Genomic DNA, 13675 nt, shown 5'->3' on the forward strand with positions numbered 1-13675 from the left:
TGTAGAGAAATGCATTTCCAGTCTTGCAACGCGTTTCTAGGTTGCCGATAGGTAGTCTGAAGCATAGCATTCAATAATTACCCCGTGTGTTGTCATGGACTTGTTCTCGCCTCGTGACGTCGTAAGAATGCACGCTTGCTGGGCCAGGGGGTGCGGCGTGCAAGGGAGGGGAGGGGGGGTCCATTTTTAGCCGTGCCTGGTTTTCCCCCCACCAACGCTGCACGGTAGGGAGAAAGCGAGTGCCCGTCTACTCCCCGCGGCGAACACGATGAGCACAGGCTACGGCGACGACATGGAGGCGCTGCCCGTCTTCTACATCGGACAGCACGAGCGCAAGCGGGCGGTGGAGGTGTCGGCGGAGCTGGTGCAGCACGCGCAGGACCTGGGGGTATGTAGGCACCATGGGCCATGGGCCGTCTTGCGGGCGCTGTTTGCAGGCGCCGTGCGTGGGCTGACGCCGGCAGTACGACATGCTCTCGAGCCCCATCACAAACCATCACTTCCACACGCGCGTCCTCGGCCTGCTGCGAGCCTACACCGACGCCACCTCCAGCACCGCCAGCCCCGACGCCACCTCCAGCCCCGACGCCACCTCCAGCACCGCCAGCCCCGACGCCACCTCCAGCCCCGACGCCACCTCCAGCACCGCCAGCCCCGACGCCACCTCCAGCCCCGACGCCACCTCCAGCACCGCCTGCACCCCCAACCCCGCCTGCACCCCCAGCACCGCGCAGCCACCGCCGCTCCCCCTCGTCGCCGCCCTCGAGCGCTTCGACACGGCGCTGGGCCCCACCGACACCATCAGCCAGCTGGTCACGTACGCGAGCTCGTGGACCGACCTGTCCTCGCCAGACCCCGTCATCGCCCACCTCTCGCGCCAGGTGCTCCACCTCGAGGTCGCCTACGCCTCCTTCTGCGGCGCCGTCAACATCGTCGTCCCGGGCCCGCGCCTCTCGCACGGCCAGCATGGCGTCGCCCAGTACGCCCGCGCGCTCAAGGAGGCCCTGTCCACGGCCGCATACCTCCAGTTCCACGTCCTGATGCCTGTCGACGCCACCAACGCCCCGCTCGACCACCAGGACGAGCTGGGCGACCTCGACCGCTTTGCAAACCCTGCCGCCGGCCCGCCGCAGAACACCACCACACACCCCTGGGCCTCGTGGGAGGCATGGAACACCGTCCGCTCCATCTGCAACTACCACCCCCGACTCTCCCTGGCCCTCGAGCTGCCACGCAAGCTCCCCTCCCTGCCCATCCAGGCCCGCTGGTTCTCCGAGCCTGTTCGCCTGCTCACCATCCCCTCGTCCTCGTTCCTCGTCAACGCACGCGCCTCTTTTGTTCTGTCCAAGGCACACCAGTGGTTCCTCTTCCGCTTCGCCCGCCTGCGATCCTCGCCCTGGCTGCTGCTGTCCGACATGGGCCCGCTGCCAGGCATCGACGACCCCGACATGATCATGTCCTACTCCACCGGCCACCTGTCGCCCTCGGCCGCCGAGGATGCTGATCCTGCCGCCGACCCCACCCCTGCCGAAGCCGCGCAGTGGAAGAAGAAAGCCGCAAAGACGAGCAGCAGCAGCAGCAGCGACCCCACCCCGCATCTCAGCTACCTCCGCTACCTGCAGCGCAACCAGCCGCCCAAGAGCCAGATCGAGCGCTTCGGTGGAGGCTTCCAGGACTACCTGCAGAGTCCGCTGCAGCCGCTCTCGGACAACCTCGAATCCATCACCTACGAAGTCTTCGAAAAGGACCCGATCAAATACGAATGGTACGAGCGCGCGACCGCACAAGCTCTGAAGGACTGGCACGGCCAGAACAAGTCGACCAGCTCGGAAAATGGCGCCGTGGTGGTGGCCGTGGTTGGCTCAGGTCGCGGTCCGCTTGTTACACGGGCATTGAACGCCAGCGCCAGCAGTGGCGTGCCTGTCAAGGTCTATGCCATTGAGAAGAATCCCAACGCCTACGTCCTGTTGCAGCGACGCAACGTGGACACCTGGGGCGGCCGGGTGACCGTAGTCAAGACGGACATGCGCGCCTGGAAGGGACCGACGCAGCCAGACGGCACCTTTGGCAAAGTAGACATCTTGATCAGCGAACTGCTGGGTAGCTTTGCCGACAACGAGCTGTCTCCCGAGTGTCTCGATGGCGTTCAGCATGTTCTGAACCCCCAACACGGCCTCTCCATACCGTCCAGCTACACTGCGCATCTCACGCCTCTTGCGACGCCGAGACTGTGGGCAGACATCTACGGCCGCAGTACCAGCGTGGACCCCACTGCCTTTGACATTCCCTGGGTCGTCATGCTCTCCCAGTTCGACTATCTTTCTACAACCAACGCCGACACCATTGCCTCCCAGCAACTGACCAACAGCACCAAGATGAACCACTTCAACCTCGAGGCGCCCCTTGCACCCATTGTCCGTACGGCCTGGCAGTTCTCCCATCCTTTGCCACCAAGTACGCTTGCGCAATCAGCCTTGCGCAGGGGCGGATCCGCGCTGGGTGGTGGAGGCGGCTTCGTTGGCGGGGACGGCGCCAACGAGCACAACTACCGAGACTGCAGCGTCTCCTTCCCCATCCGCGAACAAGGCGTGTGCCACGGTCTCGGTGGGTACTTTGAGACTGTGCTGTACAGCGGCTCGGAGGGGCCGGTCGAGCTGTCGACAAACCCAGTGACGATGGATGCCAAGTCCAAGGACATGATCTCGTGGTTCCCAATCTTCTTCCCCTTGAAGGTACGTTCATGACCACCTCTACGAGAGCAAGACCTACTAACGCGTGCAGACGCCTATGCAGCTGCCCGCTGGCTCCGAAGTCGAGGTGAGCATGTGGAGACAGACAGACGACCGGAAGGTGTGGTACGAGTGGCTAGTCGAGAGCTTCATGACGGTCAATGGGCAGAGGATCAAGCTGGGTGTGTCTGACCTGCACTCGAGCAAGAGCAGTGGATGCTTGATGTAGGTGTTTTACCATTAGATCTGAGTGTGGACACCGCCGTCTACTATGGTATCCGGCGAAAGTAGAGTCCCATGGTCAGTGCAATAGGGGGGAAAAGTACCAGGTTTGGCAAGTTCCACTTCCGAGGTTTTCTTGGTCTTACACCAATCAGCAAGCGCTTCCTCTCTTTGTCATATGCTTAAGCATCCGTGCACGCTTGTTATAAACACCGAGTCCGAGCTATCCGGGTGAGGTCCCGGCTCCGAGCTTCCGCACATCCGCGTCATAGCTCCAGCCCACCACCTCTACTTTGTCCTTGCTTCCCTACAAACACCCCAAGATAACCACCACAATGCCACCTTTCTGGACAATCGGCTGTCTCTATGGCGCGTCCAGCGTCATGCTCGGCGCATTCGGCGCACACGGCCTGAAGAAGCGCATCAGCGACCCATCGAGAATGGGTACGAGCGAAACTCATCTACTCTCCTTCACGACTGACTCCACATGCAGCAAACTGGGGAACGGCGGCACAATACCAGCTCGTCCACTCGGCCGTTTTGACCTTCGCCTCCGTCGCCGCGCCACAGAACACCGTTGCCATGGGCCTGCTCACCGCGGGCATGACCATGTTCTCCGGCAGCTTGTACCTGCTTGTGCTGGACCCCCAGCGGTTTGGAAAATACCTGGGGCCTGTGACGCCTCTTGGGGGGTTGTGCTTGCTTGGAGGCTGGGTTGCGCTGGCGCTTACGAAGAGGCCGATCATGCCCAAGTTCAAGTGAACGGATGCAAGTGGGGGAATGGCAATATGTGAAGGGAAGGATGCGTGGTGTAAGATGTGTTGATACGAAGACATTGCTGCATGGCTTGTTTCCACCGCTCTATACTAGTGCGATGCCCGTCAAGTCTCCCAGCTCTGGGAATAGCACTTTCTTCTTCCGCGACGCCAGATCGACTTCGTACACGCCGCCTGCCAGGTCGCTGACGTACGCTTTCCTCTCCTCCTTGTCAAGCGCCAGACCAATCGCTTCGTGGAATCGTGTGGCCAGGACTTGCACCTCACCGACCTCTGTACCACCGACGGAGGCGCTGTTCAGCGAATTGCCTCTCGGCGGATCGCCGCGGTCGGTCCAGTACAGCACGCGCCTCTCCTCATCAAGCTCGAGGTCGATTGGCTCAGGAAGGCGGTCCAACAGCAGCTCCTTCGACGCCTCGGCATTGTCAATCTTGGCCCGAAATATCCTGCCCTCGAACCCCTTCGACAGTCCCTTTTGGCTCCAGTACACATCTCCCCTCGGCGCATCGACGGCAATCCCAACGCACCAATTCCGCTTATCTTCTCCATCGCCCTTCGCTGCATCCCCAGCGTCGACTAGAACCTGCGGCTGCGCAGGCAGTGTGTCGACGCAGGCACGCATCACCTTCATCCCCTCCCTGTCACACCAGTAGATCCACTTGCTCCCCGCGTCCTGGACAAAGCTAATCTGCTTGGGCGTCCAAACGCCCACATTCCCCTGCTCGACTACGACGTGACGGTCCGATCCGTCGAGGTTTGCGCGCGAAATGCTGCCGCTGTTCGTGCTGAGCGCGCTGCCCATATGGGTCCAGTACATGTGCCCCGAGGCGTGATCGATTGTTATCCCATCCGGCAGCGTCGACATGTTGGAGATGACATTGTGCTCGTCGGTGCCTGACGTGCTGGAGGAGATGATTCGACCGCCTGAGAAGTTTGGCGTCGAGAGCGCGCAGTCGAGGATGTAGAGGCGCCTTGAGCGGGAAGCGGACGGGGGGAGTTCTTGAACCGACGGCATGTCCGTGAGGCGTCTGAGCTTTTGAAAATCGCGGTTCTGATCGTCTGCGCAAGACTATGCTGGGTGGAATTCTTGGTTGCACGCTGGGCGCGCGGCCTATATCACAATCTCACGGTATGCAAGCTTCAACCCATCTACAATCTCTCATTGCGTCGGTCGGATCCACATCTTCAAAGTTCCCTATCGGCGACACCATCGACACCGGTCGGCCAGATGTGCGGCGGCCCATGCCGCAGGAGACACTACGTGCGAGCAGGTGGTCGAGCTCGGCCGAGGGGCTCGGGTGGGTTATCAGATGGCGCTAGGAGCAGGGCCACGCTACACTGGACTTGTACACACACGCCGTCTAGGTCCTTGTTCCTTGCAGATGACGAGGAATTAACCATGAATCGACCGTTGGGGTCACTTCTGCAGGACGGTAAGAATGCTTTCAGTTACAGGAACTAACGATCAACTCTGAACCCATCACGAACATGTAGAGTTACGGTCTGAGATATCGAATACGGTCATCACCATCTACCCACCTATTCCTGCTGCCGCCCTTTCCTCGCCTCGGCATATCCGTCCCACTCCTTCCTCATATTCAACAGCTGCACCAACTCGGAATCGCGCTGCGTGACCAGATCATCAAACTTCCTCTCTCTGACGGCATCCATTGTGCTGTCGACCCACTTCTTCTTCAGCGCGTCGTCAAGCACCGGGTCTTCCTTGGCCCACCAAGTAGTCACTGGCTCGAGCAGGTGATCTGCCATGTGCTGTGCGCCGTGCTCGCCGCCCGCAAGATGGAACAGCATGTTAGGACCCATGACGCCCCATCTGAGACCTGGACCGTAGGCCATGGCGTCGTCCATGTCGGAGATGGTGCAGGTGTCGTTCTGCAGCATGGATAGCATCTCGCGCATGAGTGCGGCCTGCAGCCGGTTGGCGATGTGGCCGACGTTCTCCTTCTTGACGTGGACGGCTTTTTTCCCCATGGCGTTGTAAAATGCCATTGTTCGGTCGATGGTGTCTTGTGATGTCTTTGTTCCGCCGACGACTTCGACAAGCGGGATTAGATGGGGTGGGTTGAAGGGGTGGCCGACGATGACTCGCTCCGGGCTCGATGAGGCAGACATGCCTTCCTGGATTGAACTGCATGTTAAACCGCTGGAGGATGTCGCGAGGATCACATCAGATCGTACGAGACCAGCCATCTCCTCGAACATCTTCTGCTTGAGCTCCAGTCTTTCCGGTCCGTTCTCTTGCACAAAGTCTGCATGTTGCAGCGCCTCCTTCAGGTCGGTTGTGAAGATGATCTTGTCGGCAGACGCAAAGAGGGTCTTCTGCAGACCGAGAGATTTGAGCACGGGGAGGGCATGGGCGACCAGCTTCCGTAATGTTGTTTCCGCAGCGGCGTTGATGTCAAACGCCGTGACTGTCAAGCCTTGGGCAAGAAACAGCGCTGCCCATGAAGCGCCAATCGAACCGCAGCCGACGATGGAGACGTGTTGAACGGGAAGAGTGGTGGTGGAGTGAGGCATGATGGGAAATGATAGACCAGGACGAGAACATGCAAAGACAACCGTGAACCCAAAACGAGGAAATCTAGACCACGAAGGTTGGTATCGACAGAAAAAAGCTATATAGCACCGACCTATTTTACCACCAGTACCTTCGGCCGCAACTAAACACAGACTCGCACCATGCAGCATGCAGCATGCGATTTAAACGGTGATAGCTCGGACAAAGCATCATCGCGTCGATCTGATCTGATCTGATCACCATTTCACCGGTTCGGGCCGAGTTCAAAATTTTGATCCTGAGACAACCATCTTAATCACCGTCAACAGTGATGAGTGAGAGAGGCAGGTACAAGCAAGATAGGCTGCCCCAACCTGTCGGCCAATATCGGCGGGTGTACTTGCGGTGTAATGCGGAAGGTTGCCGCTGCTTGCACGGCTGCGTGGCATCTCAACGTCCGGCGATATTGCAGACGCGGCTCGTACGAGTTGCTGCTTGTATGCGGAGCTGTTGGACCCGCCATGTACCTGGGGACTGACAGGGGTGGTGCTGTGTATGGCAACGAACGTCAGAGGGTTGTCATATAAGTAAGTGCGGTGCCATGACTGCCTTCTCTCTGCTCCAACATAGTTCCCTTGATTCACCAGCTCGTCAACATGGCTTCACAGGATCGCATCACCAATGTCTACGGTCCAGGCACTTATACAGACAAGTCCTTCGTTCCAGTGCCAGAAGATACGACTCGAATCTTTCGACTCATTGCGTCGCAAACCCCGGGCTTTACACAAGATGAAGCACTTCTGTCCAAAGTCAAGTTCACCGGCGAGGAATATCCCGTCATCCCTGGACCCATCAAGGCCACTTCAGTAGCCGCTGCTTTACATGCCATGTGCGGTGTCGTTGCAGACGAAATCCTTACCTTGAGAGGCTCAAAAGATGGGAGCCGCCAAATCACCGTCAACACGACACACGCTACGTTATGGTTTGGCTGTGTAGCAACTGCCTACCTCAACGGCGAGGATGTGCTCAGCATGGCGGCGCAAAAGAAGTTGGGCGACGTCCTACCAGACTGGGAACAAGGCTGGACCGACACACCCTTGAAATACCGCGCAACAGCACTATACCCTACGAAATCTCCAGAGACGTGGTACTCGTTCCACGGCAGCATGGATGCCAACCCGGTCCTCGAGAGTATTGGTATTGACGCGGGCGCGAACGTGTCGACCAACGAAGAGGCTGCGAGGCTCATCGCCGAACACACGAAGAAGTACAGTCCCGAAGAGCTTGAGATGAACAACCTTGTCAACGGCTTCTGCGGCTCCATCTGCTTCACGCCGGAGCAGTGGAACAAGTCTACAATGGGCAAGTCTCTGGCAGCCCATCCCCTCGTCAACGTCAAGCAGCACACGCACGCCGTGCCGACTCCCCCCATCTCCTTCCCACCTCTGAATCCACAAGATCCCCGTCCGTTGGCGGGCGTAAAGGTCATCGAGCTCACGCGCGTCATCGCCGGTCCGGAAGTTGGCACGATCCTCGCTTCCTTTGGCGCAGATGTCATCCGCCTCAACGCACCACACTTGCCGGATATCAACATCATGCAGCTCAGTCTCAACGCAGGGAAACGCACATCCACGGTAGATCTGCGCAAATTCTCCGATCGTGAGCGGCTGCACGCGCTCCTCGCCGACGCCGACGTCTTCATCCAAGGCTTCCGGCTGGGCAAGATGAAGAAGTTCGGCCTCGGGGTGGAGGATCTCCTCGAGATGGCCGGCAAGCGCGGGAAAGGCATCGTCTACGTTTCGGAGAACTGCTACGGTCCTGACGGGTACTACAAAGAGCGACCGGGGTGGCAGCAGATTGCCGACGCGGCAGCCGGGTCAGCGTACGTGACGGGCCGCGCCCTCGAGGTTACGCAGGGACTGCAGAAGCACGAGACTGTCCTGCCCAGCTTACCCATCTCGGATATGTCGACTGGTGTCCTCGGCGCCCTGGGGGCGATGCTCGCGCTGAGGCAGCGCGCGACGAAGGGAGGCAGCTGGGAGGTCCACGCTAGCCTTGCCGGCGTCAATGCGTATGCGCTCAGGGAGGACGTGGGTTTGTACCCGCTGCAGACTGTCATCGAGTGTCAGGAGAGATTCCAGTGGGGCGAGATGAGAGGGAGTCACCACGTGCTCGATCTGATGGTCACTGTGTGGAAAGGGTGGAAGAAGGTGCTCGGCAACTACTTGAGAGAGGAGAGTGGGTGGTATCAGAGTTTCGAGGGCAGTGCTTTTGGAGGGGGGAAGCTCAGTATGCTGAAGCCCGTGCCGCAGTCTGAGGGGGATGACGGTGCAAGGTGGTTGACGCCTAGTGTGCCATATGGAGCAGAGAAGCTGGAAGATATGGCATGGTTATCGTAGACTAGTCTTCTAGAAACTGAAATGACCAGTAAGGTTTCCAGTCTGCAATGACTGCCACGCCCAATCGCCGGAAACCCGCTGCCCTTGAACCTTCACAGCTGAATTCCTCACCACCATGAGCTCTTTCAAACGAGTACACAGCCAGCCCCGAGAGCTTCAAGCGACACACCATCGTTTGCGCCGAACCCACCTCTCTAGACAGACTCTCGACTACTGTAAACCCAGCACCAGAAACAGCCGCAAAAGACGTATCACGACACCAGCCGTCCAAGCACCAGACACAGACCTCCCTGCTCAAAACACAACACACCGACTTCCCGCAAGCCCATCGACGCAACACGCACATGAGCGACACGCATGCACAAACCAACGCCACCTCTTTTCCAACTATCTATTTATTTATCTGCTACAAATATAAATACACCACATCACACTCACTTCTCAACCGAGCTTCTGTTCTATTAGATCACACGCCCTGAATATTAATTCACTTGGTGCCCTGCCTCTACACTATACTATACTATACTACACTACACTATACTATATTACACTACACTACACTACACTATATTACACTATACTACACTACACTATATTACACTACACTACACTACACTACACTACATTACACTACACTACACTACACTACACTACACTACACTACATTACACCGCACCACACTACATCACACCACACTCCTCCTCGCCGCAACCCCAACGCTACCAAGCAGCCGCGCCACCCCCAGCCAGCCCCCGCACACCTGCGGCTCGCTCGGGCTCTCGAGCCGCGCAAAGTACCCGCCGTACGCGCATTCCTGCTACAGGGTCGACGGCGCGGTGGCCAACCTCAGGGCCGGAGAAGGGTGTGGGTGTGAGTGTGAGTGTGGGGTTTTTCGGTGCGTTGCAGCGGGGCTGCGGGCGTGGTGGGCCGTTGTGCGGTAGGTGACTGGGCGGTGGGTTGGAAACGTGGAATGTCGTTTCTGGGCTGGGCTGGGGGGGGCTACTATTGTGGGCGGGAGTGATGGGAGTGGGGAGATGAGGGTGGCTGAAGTGTGTTGATTGAGTGGTGGACCGGAAGGCTAGGAAAGCTGTGTTTCTCCAGAATCACCTGGCGGTGTACGCGAATAGGGATTGTGGGTGGGTTTGGTTGGTGTTTGTATTGCTACGGGACCTGGTGGACTGAGAGGTTCTGACGAGTGCTAAGACATCGAGTACCTCTATCATGGTATCACGAGCTTGGCAGCGTGACAGGTCGTCTGGATATCAAGAATCAAGCCCCCGTCTTCTCCACGTCTCGCTGTACTCAAGATCGCTCAAAGCAGTACCAGCCCTTGAATTTCCGCTCCGTGGAAACGTAGTTCTCCCAGCCCGACCAACCCGTCCAGACCTCTGCATGTCCAGCGCCAGGATCGCACGGCTTTCTAGAACACAAATCAGCATATCCAACATTGACACAGACGTATCGTATCGTGACTCACTCGTAGAAGAAGCAGGTGCATCCAGCATCGACCTTGGCAGCAACCATGGTGCCCTCCTGGCCCTTCTTGCCGCGGAACTCGTACTTGAAGAAGCGGCACACCATCTGGTCGGCTGGGATATTGGCCCACACCTGGCTGTAGAACTCCTGCACTGTGCCGTCGTTGAACTTGTACTGGCCGCACGAGAAGCGGGGTGCGCCGCGCCCGTCGAGAGTGGTGTTGCCTGGGTCGACCTTGGGGTTGGCGGACATGGTCGAGGTGTCGATGTCGTGCGTCGGTGCTGCGTTGACGCTGAGGCTGACGGTCAGCAGTAGGAGAGTGGCGATTAATTTCATGGTGGCTCTTGTAGGAATTTGGAGGCTGGGGTTGAGTGAGTGAGTGAGTGAGTGGTAGTTGGTGAGTGAACGCAAAGACGGGATTTTGTAGAATCGCAGTGGGGCATAAGTGCACCTTCACCTGACGGGAGAAGCGGCAAACGGTAGAGAAATACGTCATGTTCTGGGATTTACTTGGCTCTCTCACATATTGAAACGAGATACGGGCCCTGCAATAGTAAAGTGAAGAGCTGAAAGAGATGAAGAATATGAGGTCCACCGCTGCTAGCGATACATCGTTCGCTCCACAATATTCACCACTTCTTCGAAGAAAGATTGGCGGCTTCGAACTTGGCGACCCATTCCTGTATGGAGATCAGTAAATACTCTGCAAGATATGCTCGCTGCTGCACTCACATAGGCCAACGACTCGCTAGTGAAGCATTTGTACCATTTCACTCCGCGGCCAGACAAGTCGACATCAGTATGGCCACCAGTCAAGTACTCCCAGGTCTCAGGCTTCGTGTCACTGCATTCATTGGTGTTGAATGCAACACACACGCACTCGTCATCAACGCTCCAGCTCTTGGCATCAGCCCCGATGCCATGACACTGGTTATCGCCAATTAGAGTCTCGCCAAGGCTAGTTTTGTCCTGGATGGTTCCGCAGCCTGGTGATGTTGGGCTGGCGAGAGCGAGAGGAAGGACGAGAAGGATTGCGTTGAGGAAGTGCATCTTGTAATGTCGGGTTGTGTGGAAGTTAGGGAAGCTGTGGATGTGGATGTGAATATGGCACTGATGATTGCTTCGAGGCAGTCACTTTTATATCGTTTCTTACTTTTATACACTCAACTCTCTTTCCTGTGATCTGAGTAGAGCTGATGCATCTGGCAGTCCCTACAATGGGGCGCCCTTGGCCGGGATGAGGCTGAAACTAACGTCTTTGTTCGCTTAAGATGTATGCATGCACTGAGCCTTTTGGGAATGCACCAGGGTTCTTATGCACTTAGAACTGGCCTCTCCATTGGCCTAGAAATCATGCTTTATTTATAGACTCATGTCTTGAAAATTATTGTAGCGGGATTACCCTGTGTGAGGAACCTATGAGCGACGTTCACAAGTCTCGGCCCACGTTCCCCAACTTCCTTCCTGTCCTAAATGATGCTTCACGCTTGAGGAAACCTGGTCATACTGCTCTCCCTCAATTCATTGATGCTTGAACCCTGCAAACGAGATTGTGTTCGAATGTAAATACAGCAGATAGCGGAAAGTTCGAAGGGGTACGTGCTGATATCGCATGTCAATTCTTAGGCACTGTTTTGGTTTTCCGGCTAATGCAGTGCGCGTTCCATACTCTATGGATGAACATCAATCGATGTTGCTGTTCCTCACAGAAGTGAAAGCAGCTCCCGGAGTGTCGCGGCGCCGTTTGTAGTCATATTTCGCTTCATGACCCCAATCGTGGCACTATTTGAGCAGAGCTCATTTTCTACCCTCGAAACTACGTCTCACTCAGTCAACCAAATAATGCTTCTGGAAATCGTAATCGCATTTCTTCTGGCACTCGCCAACGCTCGAGTACTGCAACTTTCGAGCGGCCACTACAACTTCACGAATGTCGCCGTCGTAGCTGGAGACGAGCCGCGTCCTTTCTTTCTGCCTTATCCTTTCGCCACCGAGGACTTCTATGACATATGCAAATGCAAAGGCCAGAACTTCTGGCGAGCCATGCATTCTCCGAGTGCAGACGCCGGCAAACTGTTCACGCCAGTCCGCGACTCTTCTGAGAGTGTTTACACCGACACAGGTAAGGCAAAACTTCCTGTGTATCTGCTTTGACTAAGACCTTTCTATAGCTGCCCTGACAACGTGGTCTTGGAAGGATGCGACAGTGCCTGCAATCAACTACAAGTTCGATAAGGCGTGGGGCATTGACCACGTCCTACGCGCCATTGGCGTCTCCGACAAGGCCACAAAAGACGGAGGTAGCATACAAGTCTTCAGAGTTGCCCATGGCGACGCTGATGCCGACGCTGGTAGCTTTGGGCCAACTCCATACGATAACCAGCCGCAGTACACGTCTGGCGGTCAGAGCTTCCGCGTCACAGGCAGCGAATACACGTTTGGTTTTGACACCAGTGGAGGTACATATTTGAGTGATCCAATCTCATGAAAAGACTAATAATTGTCAGTCCTTCTGGCGATGAATCGCAAGTCACCCCAATACGCCGGCGGCCAGCGTAAACCCAAAGTCGAGGGCGACGGCCTACCAGACCTCCAATCTTTCTCTGACATCGCTTGGTTGAAGTGGAAAGCGACTACGGGTACTGAACCCTCTTCTTTGCGATATTTCGCTAGCATCGCTATCACCAACTTGGAAACAAGAGGCGTCTTTGCAAAGGTGTTGGACAAGGCCCAGTACAAGGAAGTCCCAGCGTGGCCCGGATACGATGTTGATGCCAACACAGATGAAGGTGCAGCTCTCATGGGTAGGTTCCCGCTCGAAACACCCGATCTTGGTCTCTAGACTGATCATGGTGTTGAATCGACACTAACAACCCCTAGGAACACCCAACGCGCTAGCCTTCAGCTATATTCTTGTACAGCACAAGGCCTCGCTTGGAAACCTTAAAATCTCCAAGATAACACTCTTCAAGAACAGCCTGAGATTTGCTGATGCATGCATGCTGTTTCATGTCGATCGAGTCGCGTTGCAGGATATGGAGGGTGCAGCTCATGCTCGTTTGTAAGCCAGATTACCTGTAGTCAACCAGAAACAAATAGAGCGGGAAGCAGTGACCTCACCATAGCCTAAAGGGTAGTCAGCTGAAAAAAGTTATCCAAATCATTCTGTGATCCTGGGGCACTCAAGTGAAGGTGAAAGAAAGGCTCCACGGCTGATCCACTCCCCATGTTTATATCTTAGATTCTTGCCCCATCACTTGTACAAAAAACCTGATCTGACTGTCAACGACCTCAAAATGAAGCTCCGGAATCTGGTACTAGTGGGCTTCATTGTCGGCAGTCTCCAGTTGCACCTTCCGACACCACCTACCGGCAGAGATGTTCAGATCGCTGACTACCTCACAAACTACACGCTTCCAGCCACAGCCTTCAATACCACCGATGATTTCGCTAAACTTGCTGGTGATGGTACCCCTCCACCGATACCACCGCGCCCAGCCCCAAAGCCTCCCATCGGAGCACCCCTAAGACTCGTCTTAAGCGCAAGCGATGATGTCT

The 13675-nt window shown here is 56.5% G+C and overlaps 6 protein-coding genes across 6 annotated transcripts, besides 4 other annotated features; 4 read left to right on the plus strand and 2 right to left on the minus strand.

Annotated features, from left to right (window-relative positions):
• Window positions 1-268: 268 nt before the first annotated feature.
• On the plus strand, window positions 269-2958 carry EKO05_0001264 (Type II protein arginine methyltransferase; the record flags this gene model as incomplete). The annotated part of the gene is made up of 3 exons (XM_038937477.1): window positions 269-388; window positions 465-2732; window positions 2782-2958. The coding sequence occupies 3 exons, from the start codon at window positions 269-271 to the stop codon at window positions 2956-2958; spliced, it is 2565 nt and encodes an 854-aa protein (XP_038802019.1).
• Window positions 1566-1583: a tandem repeat.
• Window positions 2959-2998: 40 nt separating the features above from the next.
• Window positions 2999-3163: a dispersed repeat.
• Window positions 3164-3286: 123 nt separating this feature from the next.
• Window positions 3287-3713, plus strand: EKO05_0001265 (uncharacterized protein; the record flags this gene model as incomplete). Its single annotated transcript, XM_038937568.1, has 2 exons — window positions 3287-3395; window positions 3445-3713. 2 exons carry the CDS (start codon window positions 3287-3289, stop codon window positions 3711-3713), a joined length of 378 nt encoding a protein of 125 aa, XP_038802020.1.
• A 99-nt stretch (window positions 3714-3812) lies between these two features.
• EKO05_0001266 (3-hydroxyacyl-CoA dehydrogenase) lies at window positions 3813-4742 on the minus strand (the record flags this gene model as incomplete). The annotated part of the gene is made up of 1 exon (XM_038944939.1): window positions 3813-4742. The coding sequence occupies one exon, from the start codon at window positions 4740-4742 to the stop codon at window positions 3813-3815; it is 930 nt and encodes a 309-aa protein (XP_038802021.1).
• A 524-nt stretch (window positions 4743-5266) lies between these two features.
• Window positions 5267-6262, minus strand: EKO05_0001267 (3-hydroxyacyl-CoA dehydrogenase; the record flags this gene model as incomplete). Its single annotated transcript, XM_038944940.1, has 1 exon — window positions 5267-6262. One exon carries the CDS (start codon window positions 6260-6262, stop codon window positions 5267-5269), a length of 996 nt encoding a protein of 331 aa, XP_038802022.1.
• Window positions 6263-6898: 636 nt separating this feature from the next.
• Window positions 6899-8641, plus strand: EKO05_0001268 (uncharacterized protein; the record flags this gene model as incomplete). Its single annotated transcript, XM_038944941.1, has 1 exon — window positions 6899-8641. The coding sequence occupies one exon, from the start codon at window positions 6899-6901 to the stop codon at window positions 8639-8641; it is 1743 nt and encodes a 580-aa protein (XP_038802023.1).
• Window positions 8642-9146: 505 nt separating this feature from the next.
• Window positions 9147-9326: a tandem repeat.
• Window positions 9327-10485: 1159 nt separating this feature from the next.
• Window positions 10486-10522: a tandem repeat.
• A 1437-nt stretch (window positions 10523-11959) lies between these two features.
• EKO05_0001269 (uncharacterized protein) lies at window positions 11960-13182 on the plus strand (the record flags this gene model as incomplete). Its single annotated transcript, XM_038937138.2, has 4 exons — window positions 11960-12239; window positions 12289-12576; window positions 12625-12921; window positions 12998-13182. The coding sequence occupies 4 exons, from the start codon at window positions 11960-11962 to the stop codon at window positions 13180-13182; spliced, it is 1050 nt and encodes a 349-aa protein (XP_038802026.2).
• Between the last annotated feature and the right edge of the window lie 493 nt (window positions 13183-13675).

Source organism: Ascochyta rabiei, chromosome 2 (assembly GCF_004011695.2).
Source record: "Ascochyta rabiei chromosome 2, complete sequence".
Taxonomy (NCBI): Eukaryota; Fungi; Ascomycota; class Dothideomycetes; order Pleosporales; family Didymellaceae; genus Ascochyta; species Ascochyta rabiei.